We start from the raw sequence: 20,248 nt of genomic DNA on the forward strand, positions 1-20,248 counted from the left end.
TTTCACGCCCATCATGCGGGAATCGATGAGCAGCACATCCGGAAGTCTACCACAGCTCATCCATACCTCAATAGGTATGATCACATCTCGACCAAGGGTTCTGAGTTGAGGTATTTTTATGCCTGTTGATGGAATGGATGAGCTGCCTCATGTCCACAATATGTGCGGAAGACGGAGTCTTGAAGGTTCAAATGGTTGAAATGGCTCTAAGCACTATGGGACTTAACATCTGAGGTCATCAGTCCCCTAGACTTAGGACTACTTAAACCTAACTAATCTAGGGACATCACACACATCCGTGCCCGAGGCAGGATTCGAACCTGCGACCGTAGCAGCAGCGCTGTTCCGGACCGAAGCGCCTAAAACCGCTCGGCCACAGCGGCCGGCTGCAGCGCCTCTTCTGGGCTTGTGACCATAACGGTTGGGCCCTAGACGACTGGAAAACCGTGGCGTGGTCAGGTGAGTCCCGATTTCAATCGGTAAGAGCTAATCATAGGGTTCGAGTGTGCTGCAGACCCCACGAAGCCTTGGGTCCAAGTTGTCAACAAGGCACTGTGCAAGTTGCTGGTGGCTTCATAATGGTATGTGCTGTGTTTACATGGAGTAGACTGGATCCTGTGATTATGTTCGGCTACTTGGAGACCATTTGTAGCAAGCCATGGACTTCATGTTCCCAAACAACGATGGAATTTTCGTGAATGACTATGCACCCTGTCACCGGGCCACAATTCTCCACGATTGGTTTGAACAACATTCTGGACAATTCGAGCAAATGATCTGGCCACCCAGATGACCCGACATGAAACCCACCGAACATCTGTGGGACATAATCGAGAGGTCAGTTCAGGCATAAAATCTTGCAGCGGCAACACTCCCTCGATTATGGATAGGTATAGACACTCCAAGGCTCAATACTTCTGCAGGGCACTGCCAGCGACTTGCTGAGTCCATGCCACATAGAGGTGCTGCACTATGCCGGGCAAAAGGAATCCAGCACGACATTATGAGGTATCCCACGACCTTTTTAATGTCGGTGCAAGCACATACGCTTGCGTCTAAGACTGCGATAAACTTTTTAACACACAGCCATTCCTCTGAAGACAGCGCACAGTTTGCACTGCCCCTGCACTGCATAATGACGTCTGACAGCTCCATTTTTCCGCGAGCGCTCACCACCCAGGCCTCCTTATCAGGCCTGCCTGGAGTGTACGCCGGAGGGGCGAGACAGCGACTGCAGTGTGCTCGCTTACCTTGCGGGTCGGGGCTCCAGCCGAGGCGGCGGAAACGCCTCTTGAGCAGCGCGGGCAGCGGCGCCACCTGCTGGCGGCAGCGCTCCAGCAGCTCCTCGCGGGGCAGCCGCTCCGGCAGCTGCACGTCGCTGTCCTGCGTGTCCTCGTTCAGGATCTTCGGCGCCGAAGTGAAGCTGCCCATCCTGCAACAGACAAGGAAGAAGGCGTTAGCTCACGGCGAGGACTGATCGAGGGTAGTCGAAGAAGTCATCCGACCACACGCACCAGATCAAGAAAGTTGTTCAGCTGAAATCAGTAAACTCAGACAAAACGAAGGTAGGAAGATTAGTGTTTAAAATCCCGTCGACATCGAGGTCATTAGAGACGGTGCACAAGCTCTGAATGTTTCAAGGATGGGGAAGGAAGTCGTTCGTGACCTCCCAAGGAAACCATCCTGGCATTTGCCTGGGGCCACTTGGACAAATCGCGAGAGGATTTGAACCGTCGTCTACATCTACATACATACTCTGAAACCCACCGTACGGTGCATGGTGGAGGGTATCCATCCCCTTCCTGGCGACAGTGACGGAAAAACGACCGTTAGTTGGGTTGGGTTGTTTGTGGGAAGAGACCAAACTGCGAAGTCATCGGTCTCGTCCGATCAGGGATGGACGGGGGAGGAAGTCGGCCGTGCCCTTTCAGATGAACCATCCCGGCATTTACGTGGAACGATTTAGGGAAATCACGGAAATCCGAAATCAGGATGGCCGGACGAGGGATTGAACCGTCGTCCTCCCGAATGCGAGTCCAGTGTGCTAACCACTGCGCCACCTCGCTCGGTGAAATACGACTGTCTCTATGCCTCCGTACAAGTACTAATGTCTCTCATTTTCGTGCTCTTTACGGGAAATGTACCTCGGCGACAGCAGAATCGCTCTGCGGTCAGTTTCAAAAGCCGTCTTCGAAATTTTCTCAATAGCGTTCCTCGAAAAGGAAGGTTGCCCTGCCTCCAGCGATTCCCATTTGAGTTCACGAAGCACCTTCGTGGTAACAAAATCTAGCAGCCCGCCTGTGATCTGCTTCGGTGACTTCCTTTAACCCGATCTTTTAGGGATTACGAACACTCGAGCAGTAATGAAGAATGCATCGCACTAGCTTTCTATATGTGGTGTCTTTACAGTGGAGCCTCGTTTTCCTAAGTCTCCCAATATACAGAAATCGACCATTCGCCTTCCCCAGTGTAGTCCTCACACGCTGGTTCCTTTTCATATCGCTTTGCAACGTTGCGTCTAGATATTTAACCTGGTTGTGTCAAGTAGCACACTGCTTATACTGCATTCGAACCCAGAGTTTGTTTTCCCAATCATCTGCATTAAGTTAAATTTTCTATGTTTAGAACTAGCTGCCATTCATCATACCAAGCGGAAATTTTGTCGACATCCTCCTGTATTCTCCCAGTCATTCAACGAGGACACCTTTTACGGGCACCAGACTGCAGTTATGAGTCGAAGGACATGAAACGGAAGCCGTAGTTGAGAACGGATGTTATTCAGTTTGTATAGTGAGCAAGCAGAAGACGAAGCGAAGGAGTAATTTCGAGAGGGAATAGGATGAACATCAACAATAGTAAAGAAAGGGTAATACAATGTAGTCGAATTAAATCAGGTGCTGTTCACAGAATTAGTTTAAGAAATGAGACTCTAAAAGCAGTCCATGAGTTTTGGTATTTGGGCCTCTAAATACTGATGATGGCTGAAGTAGAGAGGATATAATATCCAGAGAAGCATTAGCAAGAAAAACATTTTGGGAAAAGAAGTATTTAGTTACATGACATGTGCTGCGAAATCGGACTACATTTGGCGTTTGTAGCTTTCGGGATTTCTCATAACATTACGACGGACTTCGGCTTTACACAAGGACTTGCCGCGTTTCACAGCGTTCATCACTTATGTAACCGCAGCCAGTTAGAAGATTTTGTTTTTGCGGCGAGCTGTTAACCTGCACAAAACGTTTGACTAGGGTTTCCGTTCAGTTAAAGATAACAGCAACACAGTGAAACTTTCCCATAGAAAATTAAGAATGACAGTGCTGGAAAAACTCTCACGTTATTTCATTTTCAAACAGCTGAGCTAAACTGAACGTACTCACACAGTTCTCTCTTTACTCATTCTGATTATCACTAAACTGACACACAATATTTCTAGCACAGCGCAATCTGACTTTCAATAATCCCTCCAAAAGAATGTCCCTGACTAACAATAACCTATACCTTTCATGACTCACTTACCTCACAAAAATCTTTGTTACTCTAACTACTGCAATACAGCGAGCGCCAATACTGCCAGCTAAATAAAAGATTCTAACTATTGAAGGATTAACTACTGATAGGCATAGTTAGCAAATGAAAGATTTTGATAGAGAACAATGTATTTACCTTTAAGGTGTTCAAAATTCACGCTGCTGGCGGCTCACCTCCAACTGCTCAACACTACACTAGCGGACATTCCAATAATGAGTGCAACCAGCCACAGGCTGCACACAGAGCAGTCAGCGCTTTTCATACAGAGCACTACGTGGCGTTACCAACATAAAAACCTATACAGCCTACTTACAACAGTTCCAGCAGAGTGAAAGCCTAAATTTTTCAATATAGGCCTCTTTACTTCCAGAGTTTCCTCTCACAATCCTACGAGGGTAGCACTCCTCTGGAAAGGGATACAGCGGAAATAATGGTTTAAGTACAGCTGTTGGTAGATTCGGACGTAAAATCGTGCCGATACAAAACCAGCAGGTCAGAAATGTTGTGCCGTGGAAATTGAAAGAATGCATCTTTACTGAATCATCGTTGGACACAGTCCGTACGGTCTGACTGGTTAAGGACGGAGATGGAAATTAACTTTGAATCTATTCATGGGGGATGTCCGGGCAACGGACTGAACGATCACTGCTCTAGGAAAAGAGTTGTCTGGGCTGTACTAGTGGTATGGCGCGTATTTTTAAAGTGTCACAGCTTTCCAGTTTAGCAAGGGTAAGACATTTCGTTCGTTTTGGGTTGTTTGTCCGCAACTGTACAGTACGAAGTGGGCATACATCATAAACCTGTAACCGAGTATCCTAAATCCTGTCTCTTCACTGGGTCAAAGAAACGTTTCCAGCCGCGGATGCCCTGCGGTTCTAGTCCGGAACCGTGCGACTGCTACGGTCGCAGTTTGGAATCCTGCCTAGGGCATGGATGTGTATGATATCCTTAGGTTAGTTAGATTTAAGTAGTTGTAAGTTCTAGGGGACTGATGACCTCAGCTGTTAAGCCTCATAGTGCTCAGAGCCATTTGAACCTTTTTGAAACGTTTCGTCCCCTTTCGTCGCGCACCGAAACACCGAGGTACGGTTCCTGTCCTTTACTTAGTATCAACCTATTTTTATAATGTGGATGATTAAGTCTTTTTACAAGTTAGCGTTGTGTGTGTCATTGCGAATGATTGTGTGTATGAATAGAGGTACAGCTTCTTTCGAACAACACCCATAGCTTTGTTGAGTTCCTTAGCCCGCATCTCGTGGTCGTGCGGTAGCGTTCTCGCTTCCCACGCTCGGGTTCCCGGGTTCGATTCCCGGCGGGGTCAGGGATTTTCTCTGCCTCGTGATGGCTGGGTGTTGTGTGATGTCCTTAGGTTAGTTAGGTTTAAGTAGTTCTAAGTTCTAGGGGACTGATGACCATAGATGTTTAGTCCCATAGTGCTCAGAGCCATTTGAACCATTTGTTGAGTTCAACGTTCCCGTCCTATGAAAGCGTCACAGTGTAGCATTATCTCACTCTACAAGACACTGTGGCAGAGTTTTGGGATTTAACAGGCCGAAGTGGCCACTTGTACCAAATAATCGTCATGAAATTCCACTACCAGGAGTCAATTTCATTACCTTCATAATTAGTCACTTTTCAATCAAATATCAGTATAATAGGAAACAGTCCAGATCGTAAAAATTATTTATTTACTATTTCGTTATACGTTTCAGAGCTTCCAGTCCGCCGATGGTCGCTTAGACCGAAATAAGTTACTGGAATTACTAAATAAATATTTTTTGCAGTCTGGACTGTTTTTATGCTGAACTGTTTTATACGATCGCTCTCGTTCCGCTACGATATCAAAAATTATTAATAAAATATCCGTTCAATACACAGGTACTGATTTTTCTGTTTCTGTTAATTTTTGTAAATGCACTTGATTATCTCAGGCAGTACCGCTAATATAGCAAAGGAATGCCGCTGGGTAACTGTTCCCGTAACGTTGAAATTGACCCCGCGCAGCTATGCAGCTGGATAACCATCTTCGGCGCTCGCCCGAGATGGCGTTCGCCGGGAGCGGTCCACGCAGCACGAGCGTTCCGGGAACAGTGAAACGGGTCTCCTCCGCTGCATCAGCCATGCTAGGCAAGTCTTCCCGCTAGCTGCCTTTCACAAAACGGAGTGACGTGCATCACGCCACTCTCAACACGAAATTTCATCGGAAGTGAGCAGGAACTGCTGCCGTCCACGAGAGCATATTGACTCAGTGACCAGTCATCTCACGAGGTATTCCCCTCTGAAGAACATTTTACTGCTCCTAGAAACAAATGTTGCCTCACATTATATGAAGACAGCAACTGCTCTCGAAAGAACAGATACCATTGATGGCCGTGCAGCTTCTCTAGAATAAATGGTAATTAATTGAAACCCTCAGCAGCCGATAGGTGTTCTTGATATACCTCAATGGGGACAGCTAAAAATGTGTGCCCCGACCGGGACTCGAACCCGGGATCTCCTGCTATATATATATATATAGTTGTGTTTGCGGACGTCGCAAGACATCCTGTTCAAGTTATACATATACATATATATCGTTGTGTTTGGTCGTTGCGGACGTCGCAAGACATCCTGTTCAAGTTCGGTGGTTGATCCTTCCACTCAGTTTTTTATTACAGAGGCCAACCGGCGCTCTGACCGAACACGCTGAGCTACCGTGCCGGCGTCCATCTGAGTCACCGAGGACACAGATGCACAGCGCGACTGCAGGGACTTATCCCTTGCAACAACACCTGTCGGCAGCTGAGGGTTTCAACTAATTGTCATTTATTGCCTCACTTGTCAGATTCATGTATGAGTCACGTAATGCTGTACCGAAATGACAGAAAAGTGCCAACTGATTATGTCTGAGTTGAAACCAGGAGTAAAGGGGTACGTGCATTTTTCTTTCTGATACCCCCACCCCCCACCCCCGCCATGGTACTTCACTCTCACTGGCAAAAACACAACACTGGATCCGCTACTCCCCCCTGGTACTTCACTCTCACTGGCAAAAACACAACACTGGCTCCGCTTGATGGAAATCGTTATCATATGCAGAAGACAGTTTGTTCACAACAAGAAAGTGTGCGCGTGGACGTGTGTCGAATCGACCCTGCAAAATCCTCACACAATCCTCACACATTTTACTGCCCGACTCAGTTCTTCAATCTGACCTTACCTGTCTTTCGTTCTCCCAAACTCATCAGAAACCTACCTGCTCAACTTGTTATGCTAGCAATCGTCGAGTGCTTCAGAGATAACGGTTCATTCTCGGAAAAAACTATAGGTTACCTCGGAACCATTCTTCAGCTCATTCCTTCTGCCACAAGCTCTAATCCAGTTAGGTAAGCTTGTTAATGTTTGTCAGAGTAGGAGAAGTACCTTCACACTCACGAGCTGCGTGGGGCAGTAAGGCTTTATCGATTTGGTACGAGTGTTACACATGAAAAGCCGGAGTCCGGGTTCGAATCCCTGCCACGTACACTCTTTAATCTACAAGTAAGTTTCAGGCTAACGTACAGTACGCTGCGAAACGAAACTTCGAATACGTTTGACTTGCTTTACCGAAAACAACGTCGGACAAATCATCAAGGCAGGTGCTCACTAAGTAGCCTTTACGGAGCAAACAATTATAAATTGCTGCAGAACATTCAAGTACCCGGAAGATCTCACAAATCGCGTACTGAGAGGGATCAAAACTATGGAGAGAATTCTGTACGTCTCTCTCTCTCTCTCTCTCTCTCTCTCTCTCTCACACACACACACACACACAAACATGAGCACAAGCTAATGCTTCGTGGTGCGTGCGAAGGCCCAACGACGTAAAGGATAATTTAAGTAGAACAATATGAACTGGAAGGTATTAAAAAACTAAAAACCCGCCTCGATTGCGAAAAAAGCACCTAGTGTTAAGTGTTAACCCAGGTTTCGACGTAGATAACTACACCTTCTTCAGAACAATAAAGTTGGCAGTTTATGGCGGGTCATGGCCCATCGAACATAGGCCGGTGTGAAGTGGAGCGTACACCATTAAGTTAAGTAGTGGTTTTGACTTTGTACATATGTACTGTTAGTGTTTTCCTTTTCTTTTTTCGTTTATAAATGTATAGCTATGGTGTCCTTTTAATCATTGACAAAGTAGTTATCTATGCCGAAACCTGAGTTAACAACACTAGGTGCTTTTTTCGCAATCGAGGCAGGTTTTTAGTTTTTTAATATATTAACCAACGATTGCTGACGCGCTGCGATGTTGAAGGTTCTTGAACTGGAAGGTTTGGCTCATATTTATTGTTTACGTCCATTAGTCCTGATAATAAAGAAAAACTAATTTCTCTGAGAGTTCCAAAATTTACTCCAACTAAGTCACGTTCCTAAATACTCTAACTTTATTGTTAGCCAAAAATGACATGTTGCTGTGTTCGCATTCATGGCGAATAAACGTACGTCTCTGGTGCAAGTACGTTAAGTGTTTGTGGCGATTACGTGACACCTTCCTACATTATGCACAGCAGAACGGAATACACACACGTAGGCATCTGTCTGGTGTTAACAGTTACCTCTACTCGGCACTTGTATCGGAACACTGAATTTCGAACCAAATACCGAACAGGTGGATGGGAACGTTTTGAGAGCGAGATACAAATATTTCTTGTTATCAGTTGGTGATTCCGCAGAATAAAACAAGTTTGGTATTAAAAACAATGTCAGTTATTGTGTTAATTTACTGACGCAATAACATGCAAAGTAATGGCCGTGAAAGTAAGAAATATGAGCTTCTTGCTTGAAGTGGGCGACCAACTTTATACATCCTGCAACAAATTTCCTGTCCGTTCTAGTCCCCGTGTTATCGCGTGAGTCACGAACGGACTGGCAAACTACATTTCCAGTCCCTGCTGGAAATAATGTGAATTCTGTATCGATTGCATAACTTCCGAATTGTTTCTATTCTGATTCCCAGTCGTCACTAAGACTGTGTTGTTGCTTTAACCAGAAGGGCAGACGTAGCTTTCAAACGCTGCTACCCAAATCATGTTAGTGCGGAAAAAGTCGAATTTTTGCTAGTTGAGCAGCCATAGATGATTTATTCTCTACGACAGAGGATTGTGCCGAGAGGGCACCAGTGCGTGCAGGACAATGTCGAAGACAGCATTGTAAGTGTCACTAGCAGTAAAGCTTAGACCGTCACTATATCTGACAATAGAGCCCTGATGGTGATCGTCATTGCCCGTGAACAGAAATTATAGCTGTATTAAGGCTATTCAGTAGGGCACAACATTTTTATAGGGCGTCGGGTGATTCTGCAGTAGGAGACATTCAAGTCAGTGGCTGTATACTTCGGGAGCGAATTTAATTATACAAATTAGAACCCTATTAGCAACAACTGCCCGTTATAGGGACTACATTATTTGTTTGTCTATGTAGCTCCTTTATTCCTGGCGAGGCTACATCGATTATCCTGAGATTTATTATTGTTAATGCCACTTCCACAACAGGTACTCAACGAGAAGGGATTTGAAAAAAATATGAAATGAATTACAAAGGCAGAACGGAAACAGTTGAGCCACCGTGCTTTTCTCTGCTCGGATGAAAATAGTTTGAGTACGAGAAACAGTGACCGAGGCAAAACGTCAATCGAAGATGCAGCAAATTCCTGAAACCAGCTCGCCCATCAGTAATCCTTTAGCGACACGTTCTGACAATTTGCTGACCGCTCCTTCTGTCAATCACAATAAACTGGATAGAAATGACTTCTTCAAATGGTTCAAATGGCTCTGAGCACTATGGGACTCAACTGCTGAGGTCATTAGTCCCCTAGAACTTAGAACTAGTTAAACCTAACTAACCTAAGGACATCACAAACATCCATGCCCGAGGCAGGATTCGAACCTGCGACCGTAGCGGTCTTGCGGTTCCAGACTGCAGCGCCTTTAACCGCACGGCCACTTCGGCCAGCGAAATGACTTCTTTTCAACTGGTGGAGTAACCAGTACATTACCCTACTGCTTCTTTCCAATTTGATCAACGGCCAGAAGGAGTGTCGCAAAATAGGCAGACCGTCTTGCAGCAACGGCACAGTTTACTGGTTCGTCTTCTAGTTTATGTTTCTTTAAAACTGCCGCAGTAAACATCCGCCCGCGAATGTCTTACGCTGATACATTGCGCAGAGGTTAATCGGCAGGATGAAACAACGGTTTACTCTTGACGTAATGATGAAGTCTGCTAGCTTCACCATGTCAATTGATGCTCGTTAGCGGGGTCGTGTACTAAACGTCAAGGCGAACGTATCCTTTTTCTCTGCACAATCTGCAGGGCAGCTACGTACGAATATTTTTTCACTGATTGGAAAACTGGGAATATAAAAGTTCTCTGGCTTCTGCGTCAGCCTTGCCTACTAAAAATAAGTATCGTAATATTATAAACAATATTGGTGGTGCTCTCTGAATTGGACGCTGAAATGGCGATTAGTATTTATTAACAGTATAACGTCGGGAATCATGTAATCACTGGCATCTGTCGGCAAGGTAGTGTCTGGACTACGTTTAAAGGAGGACGCTGATAGCCTCGACGTTGAGCGCCTGTAAGTTCCTACATTCAAATAAAAAATAAAAAAATCATAGAAAAATTACAAAATATTTCATCACATTATTCGAACGCATATTTTGCTCGAGTTAATTACATGGAATATCTATGCTATTGTAGATGATGGGTGATTCCTTAACGGACGATAGAACGACATTCAGAGATTTACTTTACAAGAAATCTGCGCTCTATCTTAGTCACTCTACGAGTAGTTTTAAAAAATGTGCATCTCTCTCCCAACTTATAAAACAACTTGCCATCGAAAACAACAACTATATATACATGTTCAGGAAACTAACACAACCATGTAACCAGGAGGACTGAAAATTACAAAGTAAGGATAACACTCATTAAAAAATCAGAAATTGCACTATCTACTGCTTTTTGCCAACTGAATTATTAATATTAAAATTGTCTGATCTATACATCATTTAAATTATTTCGGTAACGATTTACACCATTATGCTCACGTTTCTTGTAAAACAGTTGCATTTTATTATTTCTGGCACATAATTGTCTTAAATTGTGCAGCGTTTTCGCTCATTATGTCTAATTGGTGCATGCGTTACGCGCTCCTGGAGAACAGGAGGGATGTAGAGAAAAGAGACCGGTAGCTGTTTTCAGCGATTTCAACGGAATACACTGTTGCATTGACTGTCAACGAACAAAATATTATGGCATGCAATGATGGTTTACTAATGTACAACGATTTAGTTTTTCAGGAGCATAACTTCGAAAAAATGTGTCAAGAACAACAAGAAAAATTCCTCGTACTGTACACAGAAATTATCTATAAATTTCTGTGCATGAAGAGACCGAAATAACAGGTCACAACAGATAAGCCTTTAACAACAGTCTCATGTTATCGTAAAAATTTATGAAACCCAATAAAACTTAACGGAGTTTATCGCAGTAACAGAAAAAAGAAGGATTCTTCGAATTCAATGTCTACTGGTCACCAAAATCATTAGGAGATGGAGCAGGAGCTCAAATGTGTAAAGATGTCTTTACTAAAGGAGTGATACCAGTATTCGTTCGAAGCAAATTAAAGGAAAAACAAAAATTGAAGGTTTTGAATGTGCTACCCCATAGTGCTTCCTTATACGGAAGACTTACAATGAATTCATTGATCGATGTCGGCAGAGGATATACGTCACGTACATTACGAGTCAATTAAATATAATGATGAGAGAATATGTTACCAACAGCATTATCTTACTAGAAATAATTCCAAGTGCGTCTAGAATAACGTACTTTCTGTGGATTTACTTATTGAAATTTATTAATTAATTCATCTTGCTGCCGGCCGCTGGTGGCCGAGCGGTTCTGGCGCTACAGTCTGGAACCGCGCGACCGCTACGGTCGCAGGTTCGAATCCTGCCTCGGGCATGGATGTGTGTGTTGTCCTTAGGTTAGTTAGGTTTAAGTAGTTCTGAGTTCTAGGGGACTTATGACCTCAGCAGTTGAGTCCCATAGTGCTCAGAGCCATTTTTTCATCTTGCTTTTGCAGCTGATACAAAGTATTAACTCTCTACTAAACAAACGAAGGTGGCACAAATGAACGATTTTATTTCACCATGAAGGGACGGATCTCTTCTCACATAAGAACGCTTAATGACAGAGTCATAATTCTGTCCTAATATCCTTTAATCGACCACGAGCGAACGATGTAAAGTGCAAGGCAGACTCAGATAAACGGTGTAACTTTGGCAGGTCTGAAACGCAGGCACTGTGATCGAGCCCTACCACCTGGTTTGTTCCCACGAATAAAGGTGTAAACAACGGAATAAAGGTGGCACGCTGTTGTCTGCTATTCGATTCTCCTCGCACGCTGCCCGCAGCTTCACGTCCGTGACCCGATTGTGTATTTGCGGACTGTGACCTGTATGCAGGCTTGGCCACCCTCCACTTTAGCTAAGTTGAGCCAGCCCAGATTTCCCCGTGTCGGCTTATCTTTTAATCCTTAGCGGACGCGTTGTGCCTAACCTCTCGCAGGGAAGACTGATGGACAAGTTTCAAGAGCAATAATTTACGGTCAACGAGGAGATAAATCTGAATATAATTTCGTTTTAGCGTAGCCTTGATGGAGGTGATCTGCCCTTATGTCCCACTCACTGACCTGCAAAGCAGCTCTCCTGCCCCACTTACAGAGGAATCTACACTTTAATGTAGCATCTGTAGCATCGTGTGGATGTTTATGTACAGGATGTATCATCATTATTCGAGAACTGTGGCGCGAATGAAAGTATCGAAGTAAAAACAAGATGTTGCTTAACCTTGTTTCCAGTAGTCTCGAAAAGTTCTTGACTGTTTTTCTTCTAATTTTTAAATGATGCTCTAATGTTTACTCCAACGTTTTACACGATGCTCTGCTCAGTATTCGGGCGGGCATAGGATATATTTCTTTTCTTTTTTTTAACGAAAGTGAACCGGTTTTCTGTTGAAACGCAACTGTGGGAAAGAAAATGCTGTGCTGTGAAAACGTTTGGTTTAATTTTATTTCTCGCGGTCAGTTTTAAGTACGATATCAGGGCATTTAAACAATGTGATGAATTGATTCACACATCTGTATTCTTTCTCCTCATATATAAATCTACACAAAAGTTGGATAAGCAATAACGTGCTGTTTCCTTTTCTTTTTCGCAGTCGGTTTTAACAAAGAACAGGTTCAAATGGTTCAAATGGCTCTAAGTCATCTGAGGTCATCAGTCCCCGAGATCTAGAACCACCCAAGCACAACCAACCCAAGCACATCACCCCGAGACCCAAAACCACCCACAGTGACCAGCTCAAGAAACAGGTAAGTTGCCCACTGGCTTATGACTAAAATACTACTACAGGATCTGAGTCGTGTTGCACTTTGTACTGCTTCCCGTTCGCATATTGAAATTATGCGAAGCATTGTCATTGAAGCTACTATTCTCACAAATCCAGCAGCTCGAAAGCTCCGTCTCACACCGCATTCACAACTAATACCAACCGATTCACCGACTATGTTAAGCGACTTCGCTTTTAATAACAATAAAGAAGCGTGAAGTTCAGACAGAGGGGGGCGGAGAGGAAATGGACAGAGTGGGAGAAGGAAATGGACGGGGGAGAAAGAAAGAGAGCGACAGACGCGGGGGGGGGGGGGGGGAGGAGAGGGGGGGGACAAGGAGATTAGCACGTATACAGTTCCAATACACATTTTACAACTGCGAAGCTACGCCACGTTCGTTAGTGTTGTAATAAAAGCAAAGACATACCAGTGAACAACAGCCAGTAAACGAGGTGTTTGCGAGGTAACTGCCGAAGTGAGGACAAGAGCCACCACAGAAGTGGTGTTCCAGATAGCAGAAATGTATTTCGACCAGGATCTTCTCTAGCAGTGTTCAAATTTCACTACAGACAATGGTTGGGGAATGTGGCACTTGCCATTTTGTACACGGCTATATTTTGCTGCTGATGAAAGACGACATCTAAGGCACCAGTGTGGTCCGAGATGGATAGGTCCAGGGATGTCTCCTAGAGCACCTGATCGTCTCAGAAGTGATACTTACTCCCGCTAATTAGACTGAAGAAATGGAGCAGCGAATTCTATAATCCTGCCAAAGTTTATAATAAGATCCGGCGGTGTTTGAAAGAATTCGTAAGTCATCGCATAGATGAGTGCAGTATTGCATACAAATGCGAAGCAAACTCTTAGAAATTCTCTTTCAACAGGAACGAATGTGCGGTACTTTGTAAGAAAAAAGGTCATGGAGGAATGGTCACAATTATGGATATGACAGGAACGATTATTCGAAACGAAAAAGTCTAATAAAAAAGGGCTCATTTTCTTCACCTTCGCTGGTGTGAAACGAATCTTTTACTGCGAGCTCTTTGCTTTCCATATTTTGGAGGGAGGTAGTATGGACCAAACAAGGAAAAATTGTCGATAAACATGGGCCCTAAAATACATGACTTAAGAGATATGAGAACTTGTTCAGTACAAGAGATATGTTTCACCGTAGCGAAGATGAATAAGTGCTCATAGCTCTAAAGTTATGCATTTTAGAGTCTACGTTTACGAGAATTCTTTTTGCTTCGATTGATCGTCACTATCATATCCCTAAATACTGACCATTTCTCCTGGGACACCCTGTAACGCGCTGAAGTAGTTTCGTATTTCTTGTCAAAAAAGGCTGTGGATGAAATTTGAAGAGCGCAATTAAACGGAGAATTTATATTTCAAACTCATTTGCCCTAAGTAGGGCAATATTTCAAACTGAAGTCAGTGGCAGCTTGTAAGCGTCGTTTTTATGGTCTCCAGTCCGAAAACTGCTGTGATGCAGCTCTCTGCGCTGGTCCATCCTGTGCAAGCCTCTTCGTCTCTGAATAGCTACTGCAAACTACATCCATCTGAACCTGCTTACGATATTCATCCCACAGTCGTCTTCCACAATTTTTACCCACTCATTTTCCTCCAGTACCAAACTGCCAATCAACTAATCCCCTCTTTTTGTTACGTGTGCTACAAATTCGCTTTCTCCCCAGTTCGATTCGGTACCTCCTCCTCACTAGTTACGCGATATGCCCATTTCATCAGCATCATTACGTTTCAAAAGCTTCTGTTCTCTTCCTATCTGAACTGCTTATCGTCCAAGTTTCACTGCCGTACAAGACTGCATTCCAGACAAACACTTTCAGAAAAGACGTTAGCAAATTTCTCGTCTTCACAAACGCTTTTTGTGCTATTACCAGTCTACATTTTATATCCTCTCTACTTCGGCCATCATCAGTCAATTTGCTGGCCAAATAGCAAAACTCATCAACTACTGTAAATGTTTCGTTTTTTAATTTAATTACCGGAGCATCGCCCGATTTAATTAAACTACATTCCATTAGCCATGTTTACATACGTTTGCAATTATTTCGGAAACGCTTCGTTTGTGGACAAATGTACTGGAACAAAGTTTATGCATCAACCATCATATATTGATACACGCGTCAGTTTTCGCTATCCGTTATGATACAGCGTCTATTTTTCCCCATACGCACGAGGTAAAAGAGGTTACAATAAGACAAGTTGTTACGAGAAGTTTCAGATAATGCGACATAAAAATATAAAACTTTACTAGCTATTCAGCCGTCATCTTCAATGGAATTCTTCGAAAGATAACTGCGTTTACATCAGCATCCATGGAACCACTCAATTAGCAAAGAAGTAATTTGCGTTATTTCTGTCAGCTCTTCCAGTTTGTTGGAGAGAAAGCACAACATCATCATTCTTATCTTGCTGTATCTTATCGCAGGAATGTCGCTGGTACAGATTAACAACTAAGAACTGCTATCTTCTTGTTATATACGACATGTGACAGGTGATCAAGTTCTTACATAAAAATTGCGAACGGCATGGTAGATAGTAAACTTATAAAATCTTTCAGATGCCACGTTCAAAGCTCAATGTTTTCAGATAAAGAGATTCTCGAAACTAGTATCTACACTTTTTCAGTTACAGGACAAATGCACTAAAGCACCAGGAAAAGTTTCCACTCGAAACAGTGCTCGCAAACAACGGCATAAACGGATTTGGTCGCTGTACAGTTGCGTCATTTGATAACAGCAACAGAATTTTTGAGACAACAGCTGCTGAAGCAAGCGCTGGTGTTTCTTCAAAGTAGTAGAGGCTCTAACGGCGTCCTGAGGCGTCTTCGACATGTGTTCTGACTTCTTGTCATCAGAGTAAAACCATGCAGCCGAGGACCCAAAGGGGACGTTAGGCTCGCGGTATCAAATCGGTCTCCTGTTGGCATTTGGGAGGAGGCCGCTTTGAGGGAGGGTAACTTTGAGAAGGGCGATGACGTACAAATAAGTGGCCCTGGATAATGGGGACCCCAGGAGGTTGGCTGCGATGCCTATCTCTGATACCCAAATGCAGCATCCCAGTTATGGAGTTGACGGGGACACACAATTCCCCTGCCTATCCAATGTCCAGTTGTCATCAGTTAGTAGGTGGCGTAAGTCAGTGGGATCTGAGATCAGTTGGCAGCCTGAAGCGTGCAACCTGCTCCGCTGCATGCCACCTGGGATGGGCTCGAGTGAATACGACTGTCTGCTACCAAGTTTCTGATGTTCAGCTACCGAAGACTAATCTACGAGGGCAGTTCAATAAGTAATGCAACACATTTTTTTCTCGGCCAATTTTGGTTGAAAAAACCGGAAATTTCTTGTGGAATTTTTTACAAACATTCCCGCTTCGTCTCGTATAGTTTCATTGACTTCCCACAGGTGGCAGCGCTGTACGGAGCTGTTAAAATGGCGTCTGTAACGGATGTGCGTTGCAAACAACGGGCAGTGATTGAGTTTCTTTTGGCGGAAAACCAGGGCATCTCAGATATTCATAGGCGCTTGCAGAATGTCTACGGTGATCTGGCAGTGGACAAAAGCACGGTGAGTCGTTGGGCAAAACGTGTGTCATCATCGCCGCAAGGTCAAGCAAGACTGTCTGATCTCCCGCGTGCGGGCCGGCCGTGCACAGCTGTGACTCCTGCAATGGCGGAGCGTGCGAACACACTCGTCCGAGATGATCGACGGATCACCATCAAACAACTCAGTGCTCAACTTGACATCTCTGTTGGTAGTGCTGTCACAATTGTTCACCAGTTGGGATATTCAAAGGTTTGTTCCCGCTGGGTCCCTCGTTGTCTAACCGAACACCATAAAGAGCAAAGGAGAACCATCTGTGCGGAATTGCTTGCTCGTCATGTGGCTGAGGGTGACAATTTCTGGTCAAAGATTGTTACAGGCGATGAAACATGGGTTCATCACTTCGAACCTGAAACAAAACGGCAATCAATGGAGTGGCGCCACACCCACTCCCCTACCAAGAAAAAGTTTAAAGCCATACCCTCAGCCGGTAAAGTCATGGTTACAGTCTTCTGGGACGCTGAAGGGGTTATTCTGTTCGATGTCCTTCCCCATGGTCAAACGATCAACTTTGAAGTGTATTGTGCTACTCTTCAGAAATTGAAGAAACGACTTCAGCGTGTTCGTAGGTACAAAAATCTGAACGAACTTCTCCTTCTTCATGACAACGCAAGACATCACACAAGTCTTCGCACCCGAGAGGAGCTCACAAAACTTCAGTGGACTGTTCTTCCTCATGCACCCTACAGCCCCGATCTCGCACCGTCGGATTTCCATATGTTTGGCCCAATGAAGGACGCAATCCGTGGGAGGCACTACGCGGATGATGAAGAAGTTATTGATGCAGTACGACGTTGGCTCCGACATCGACCAGTGGAATGGTACCGTGCAGGCATACAGGCCCTCATTTCAAGGTGGCGTAAGGCCGTAGCATTGAATGGAGATTACGTTGAAAAATAGTGTTGTGTAGCTAAAAGATTGGGGAATAACCTGGTGTATTTCAATGCTGAATAAAACAACCCCTGTTTCAGAAAAAAAATGTGTTGCATTACTTATTGAACTGCCCTCGTAGATTTGACGATTGATAGGGCTGGCCAACTCAGAGCTTAGATCCACACTGACTGTTTGGATGCTTCAGTGACACCTTTGAGTGATTTCCTGTGAGCATCAGTTGACGATTTTATAGCTGCTTGTCCTTATGAGGGTCTGACCTCTTCGCTAAGGCAATTTGTCAGGCTATAAGCTGAGAAGTGCAAGTCGCTGTTGGTATCTAACCTCAGACGCCTGACAACTGTCGAACCACATGAAAGGGTTAGCGAACTAGACACAGTGCTTGATGCATATTCACGTGTCTTTCAAGACTACAACAATTATTAGATGTGATGAGTAGAATGATCAGTTGGGATTACTAGCGTTGGGGGGTACGAGGATGAGGCTTGGAGGAATCAGTCTGCAATTCACGTTTTGTGACTCAAAGGAGGCATGACAGGCAGATAAGGATGCACTGGGCAGAATTCAAAATAAGCTTTCCCGAATAGGACTCCAGTGCCGAACAGCAAGAAAGTACTACTGAACACGTTTATTTACTGTCGTATGTTACGCCTTCTAACCATCATGAGCACTGTTCCAGTTATGTCACAAAAGCACAAGCATGTTGCATAAACGTGCATCACGTATCCATTTTCCAAACCGGTTCTCCTGCTGCAGTCCCCTTGGAGTGAGCCCATTATATCCTGACATTTGCAGCACACCTCTCAGATGCGTAGCTACTGCCTTGTCACCATCACATATCCTCTATATGAGGTAAAAATTGAAAATTCCATGGATGCGAAGTTGTTAGAAACACCGCACTACGTCCGTTGGAGAAGGTTAGGGCGAAGAAAGGGCACATGCCATTTTTAAGGAACTATCACGTCAGTCACCCGAAACGACATAGAGAGGAACCAATCGTGGGTAAATTGGTAAGGCCAAGCGGTGACTTTAGCCCCATTCTTCCCAAATACAAGGTCAGTATCTTAAACGCTCTCCCGGTATGAGTGTGTGGAATTTCCACGTTGCCGTTGATATTAACGGTGAAACAGCTGGCTTGAACATCTTCAGAACTTTCTGTCGTTCCCCGTAATTCACGGACTTAGGTTTCTACATACATCCACAGCATATCCTGTGGTACCTCCATCGGAGGCAACGTTTAATTCTCTATCGCGAAGTAGGGCGTGCTATCAGAGGAGCGTTTCCTGTGTGTGACACACAACCGTCATCTCCCCACTCGGAGCACGCTATTCAGCAGTGGGGACCCATTAGCGTCCGTATCATCCCTACAGGTAAAACAGGGATTTTCCCGACAGACTGAACTGCTGTCTGTGCTGCTCAAGCAGAAAATGATTTGTCTTTAGAAGGTTTCTCTTGTTCTCACCGCGCTACACAATAGGAAATGAAATTCCACTTTTTTGTGATCCACATACTGACTCTCCCAGGCGACGAGCGTAAAGTGACAGGTCTTACAGTGTTCGCAGAAGTATTTATTGGATTTCACAAAACACAGTTTCCATAACGGGCTTCGATTGGGTAGCAGATAAACGACTAACACTTGTAGAAGGAAGAAGAACAGGCTTATAAACTGATAGATAATAACGTTAATGTGAAGCGCGACCATCTTTGTGCCTCTGAATGAACTAGTTTTCACAGCTGGCAGGTCACTCCAGTTTACAAAAGAGTAAATGAATGGATGTTCAGAATTATAGAATATACTGGTAAAGTTTATGTGCTGCAGGATTCTAGAGCATATTCTAAGCTTATCTCAAAGAACCAGCACTGATTCATGTAAAATTATCGTCATATACATTGCTCGCGCTATTCACGCAAGCAGCAGCTACAGTAGAAGCAAGTGAACAGGTAGCTTCCTTCTACATCTATATCTTCATACATATGCCGCAGGCCACCGCATGGTGCATTGCGGAGGCTACTTTGAACCACTAATAGTCATTTCTCTCCCGTTCCATCCACAAATGGGGCGAGGGAAAAACCACTATCGATATGTCACCAATGAACCCTAATTTCTCTTATCTTCGTGATTCTCACGTGAAATGTACGTCGGCGGCGGTAGAATCGTTCTGCAGCCAGCCTCAAATACTGGTTCCCTAAATTTTCTCAATAGTGCTTTGCGAAGAGAGCGTCTTCCCTCCAGGAATTCCCATTTGAGTTCACAAAGCATCTCCACAATACTTGCATGCTGATCGAACGTACCACAAGTAAATCTAGCAGCACGCCTCTGACTTGCTTCGATATTTTTCATTAATCCGATCTGGTGTGGATCTCACACACTATAACAGTACTGAAGAATGGGTCACACTAATATTCTATATGCGGTCTCCTTCACAGATGAGCTACACTTTCCTAAAATTCTCCCAATAAACCGAAGGCCACCATTCACCTTCTCTGCTACTACCGATCTTACGTGCTCGTCCCACCTTCCTGCATTTCCACAAGACGGTCGACACTGTGCCACATGTCGGCTAGTAACTAAAATGCGATCGTATGGAATATCTACGAAGATATGCGACTCAGTCGACAAATTACTGGGGTATATATGCAGACTGAAGATCCGAATGAAATTTTGTGCCAAGTTCGGGATTCTAACCCGAATCTACTGCCCACTAAGCAGATGCAAGAACCACTACACCACCCTGGCACAGTGGCTTTGCACCAGACTACCCTAGCATGCCTCCCTCCTCAA

At 44.4% G+C, this 20,248-nt stretch overlaps 1 protein-coding gene across 5 annotated transcripts in view; it reads right to left on the minus strand.

The window, feature by feature from the left end:
- The window catches only part of LOC126259776 (nocturnin), a 419,155-nt gene that overhangs the window by 14,761 nt on the left and 384,146 nt on the right, over positions 1-20,248 (minus strand). For all 5 annotated transcript variants that reach the window (XM_049956781.1, XM_049956780.1, XM_049956782.1 and 2 more), the window contains one exon: positions 1,251-1,432. In XM_049956781.1, coding sequence (XP_049812738.1) covers positions 1,251-1,432 — 182 coding nt within the window. The remainder of the gene's footprint in view (positions 1-1,250; positions 1,433-20,248) is intronic.

The sequence above is a fragment of the Schistocerca nitens genome, chromosome 5 (assembly GCF_023898315.1).
Source record: "Schistocerca nitens isolate TAMUIC-IGC-003100 chromosome 5, iqSchNite1.1, whole genome shotgun sequence".
In the NCBI taxonomy this organism is placed as follows: Eukaryota; Metazoa; Arthropoda; class Insecta; order Orthoptera; family Acrididae; genus Schistocerca; species Schistocerca nitens.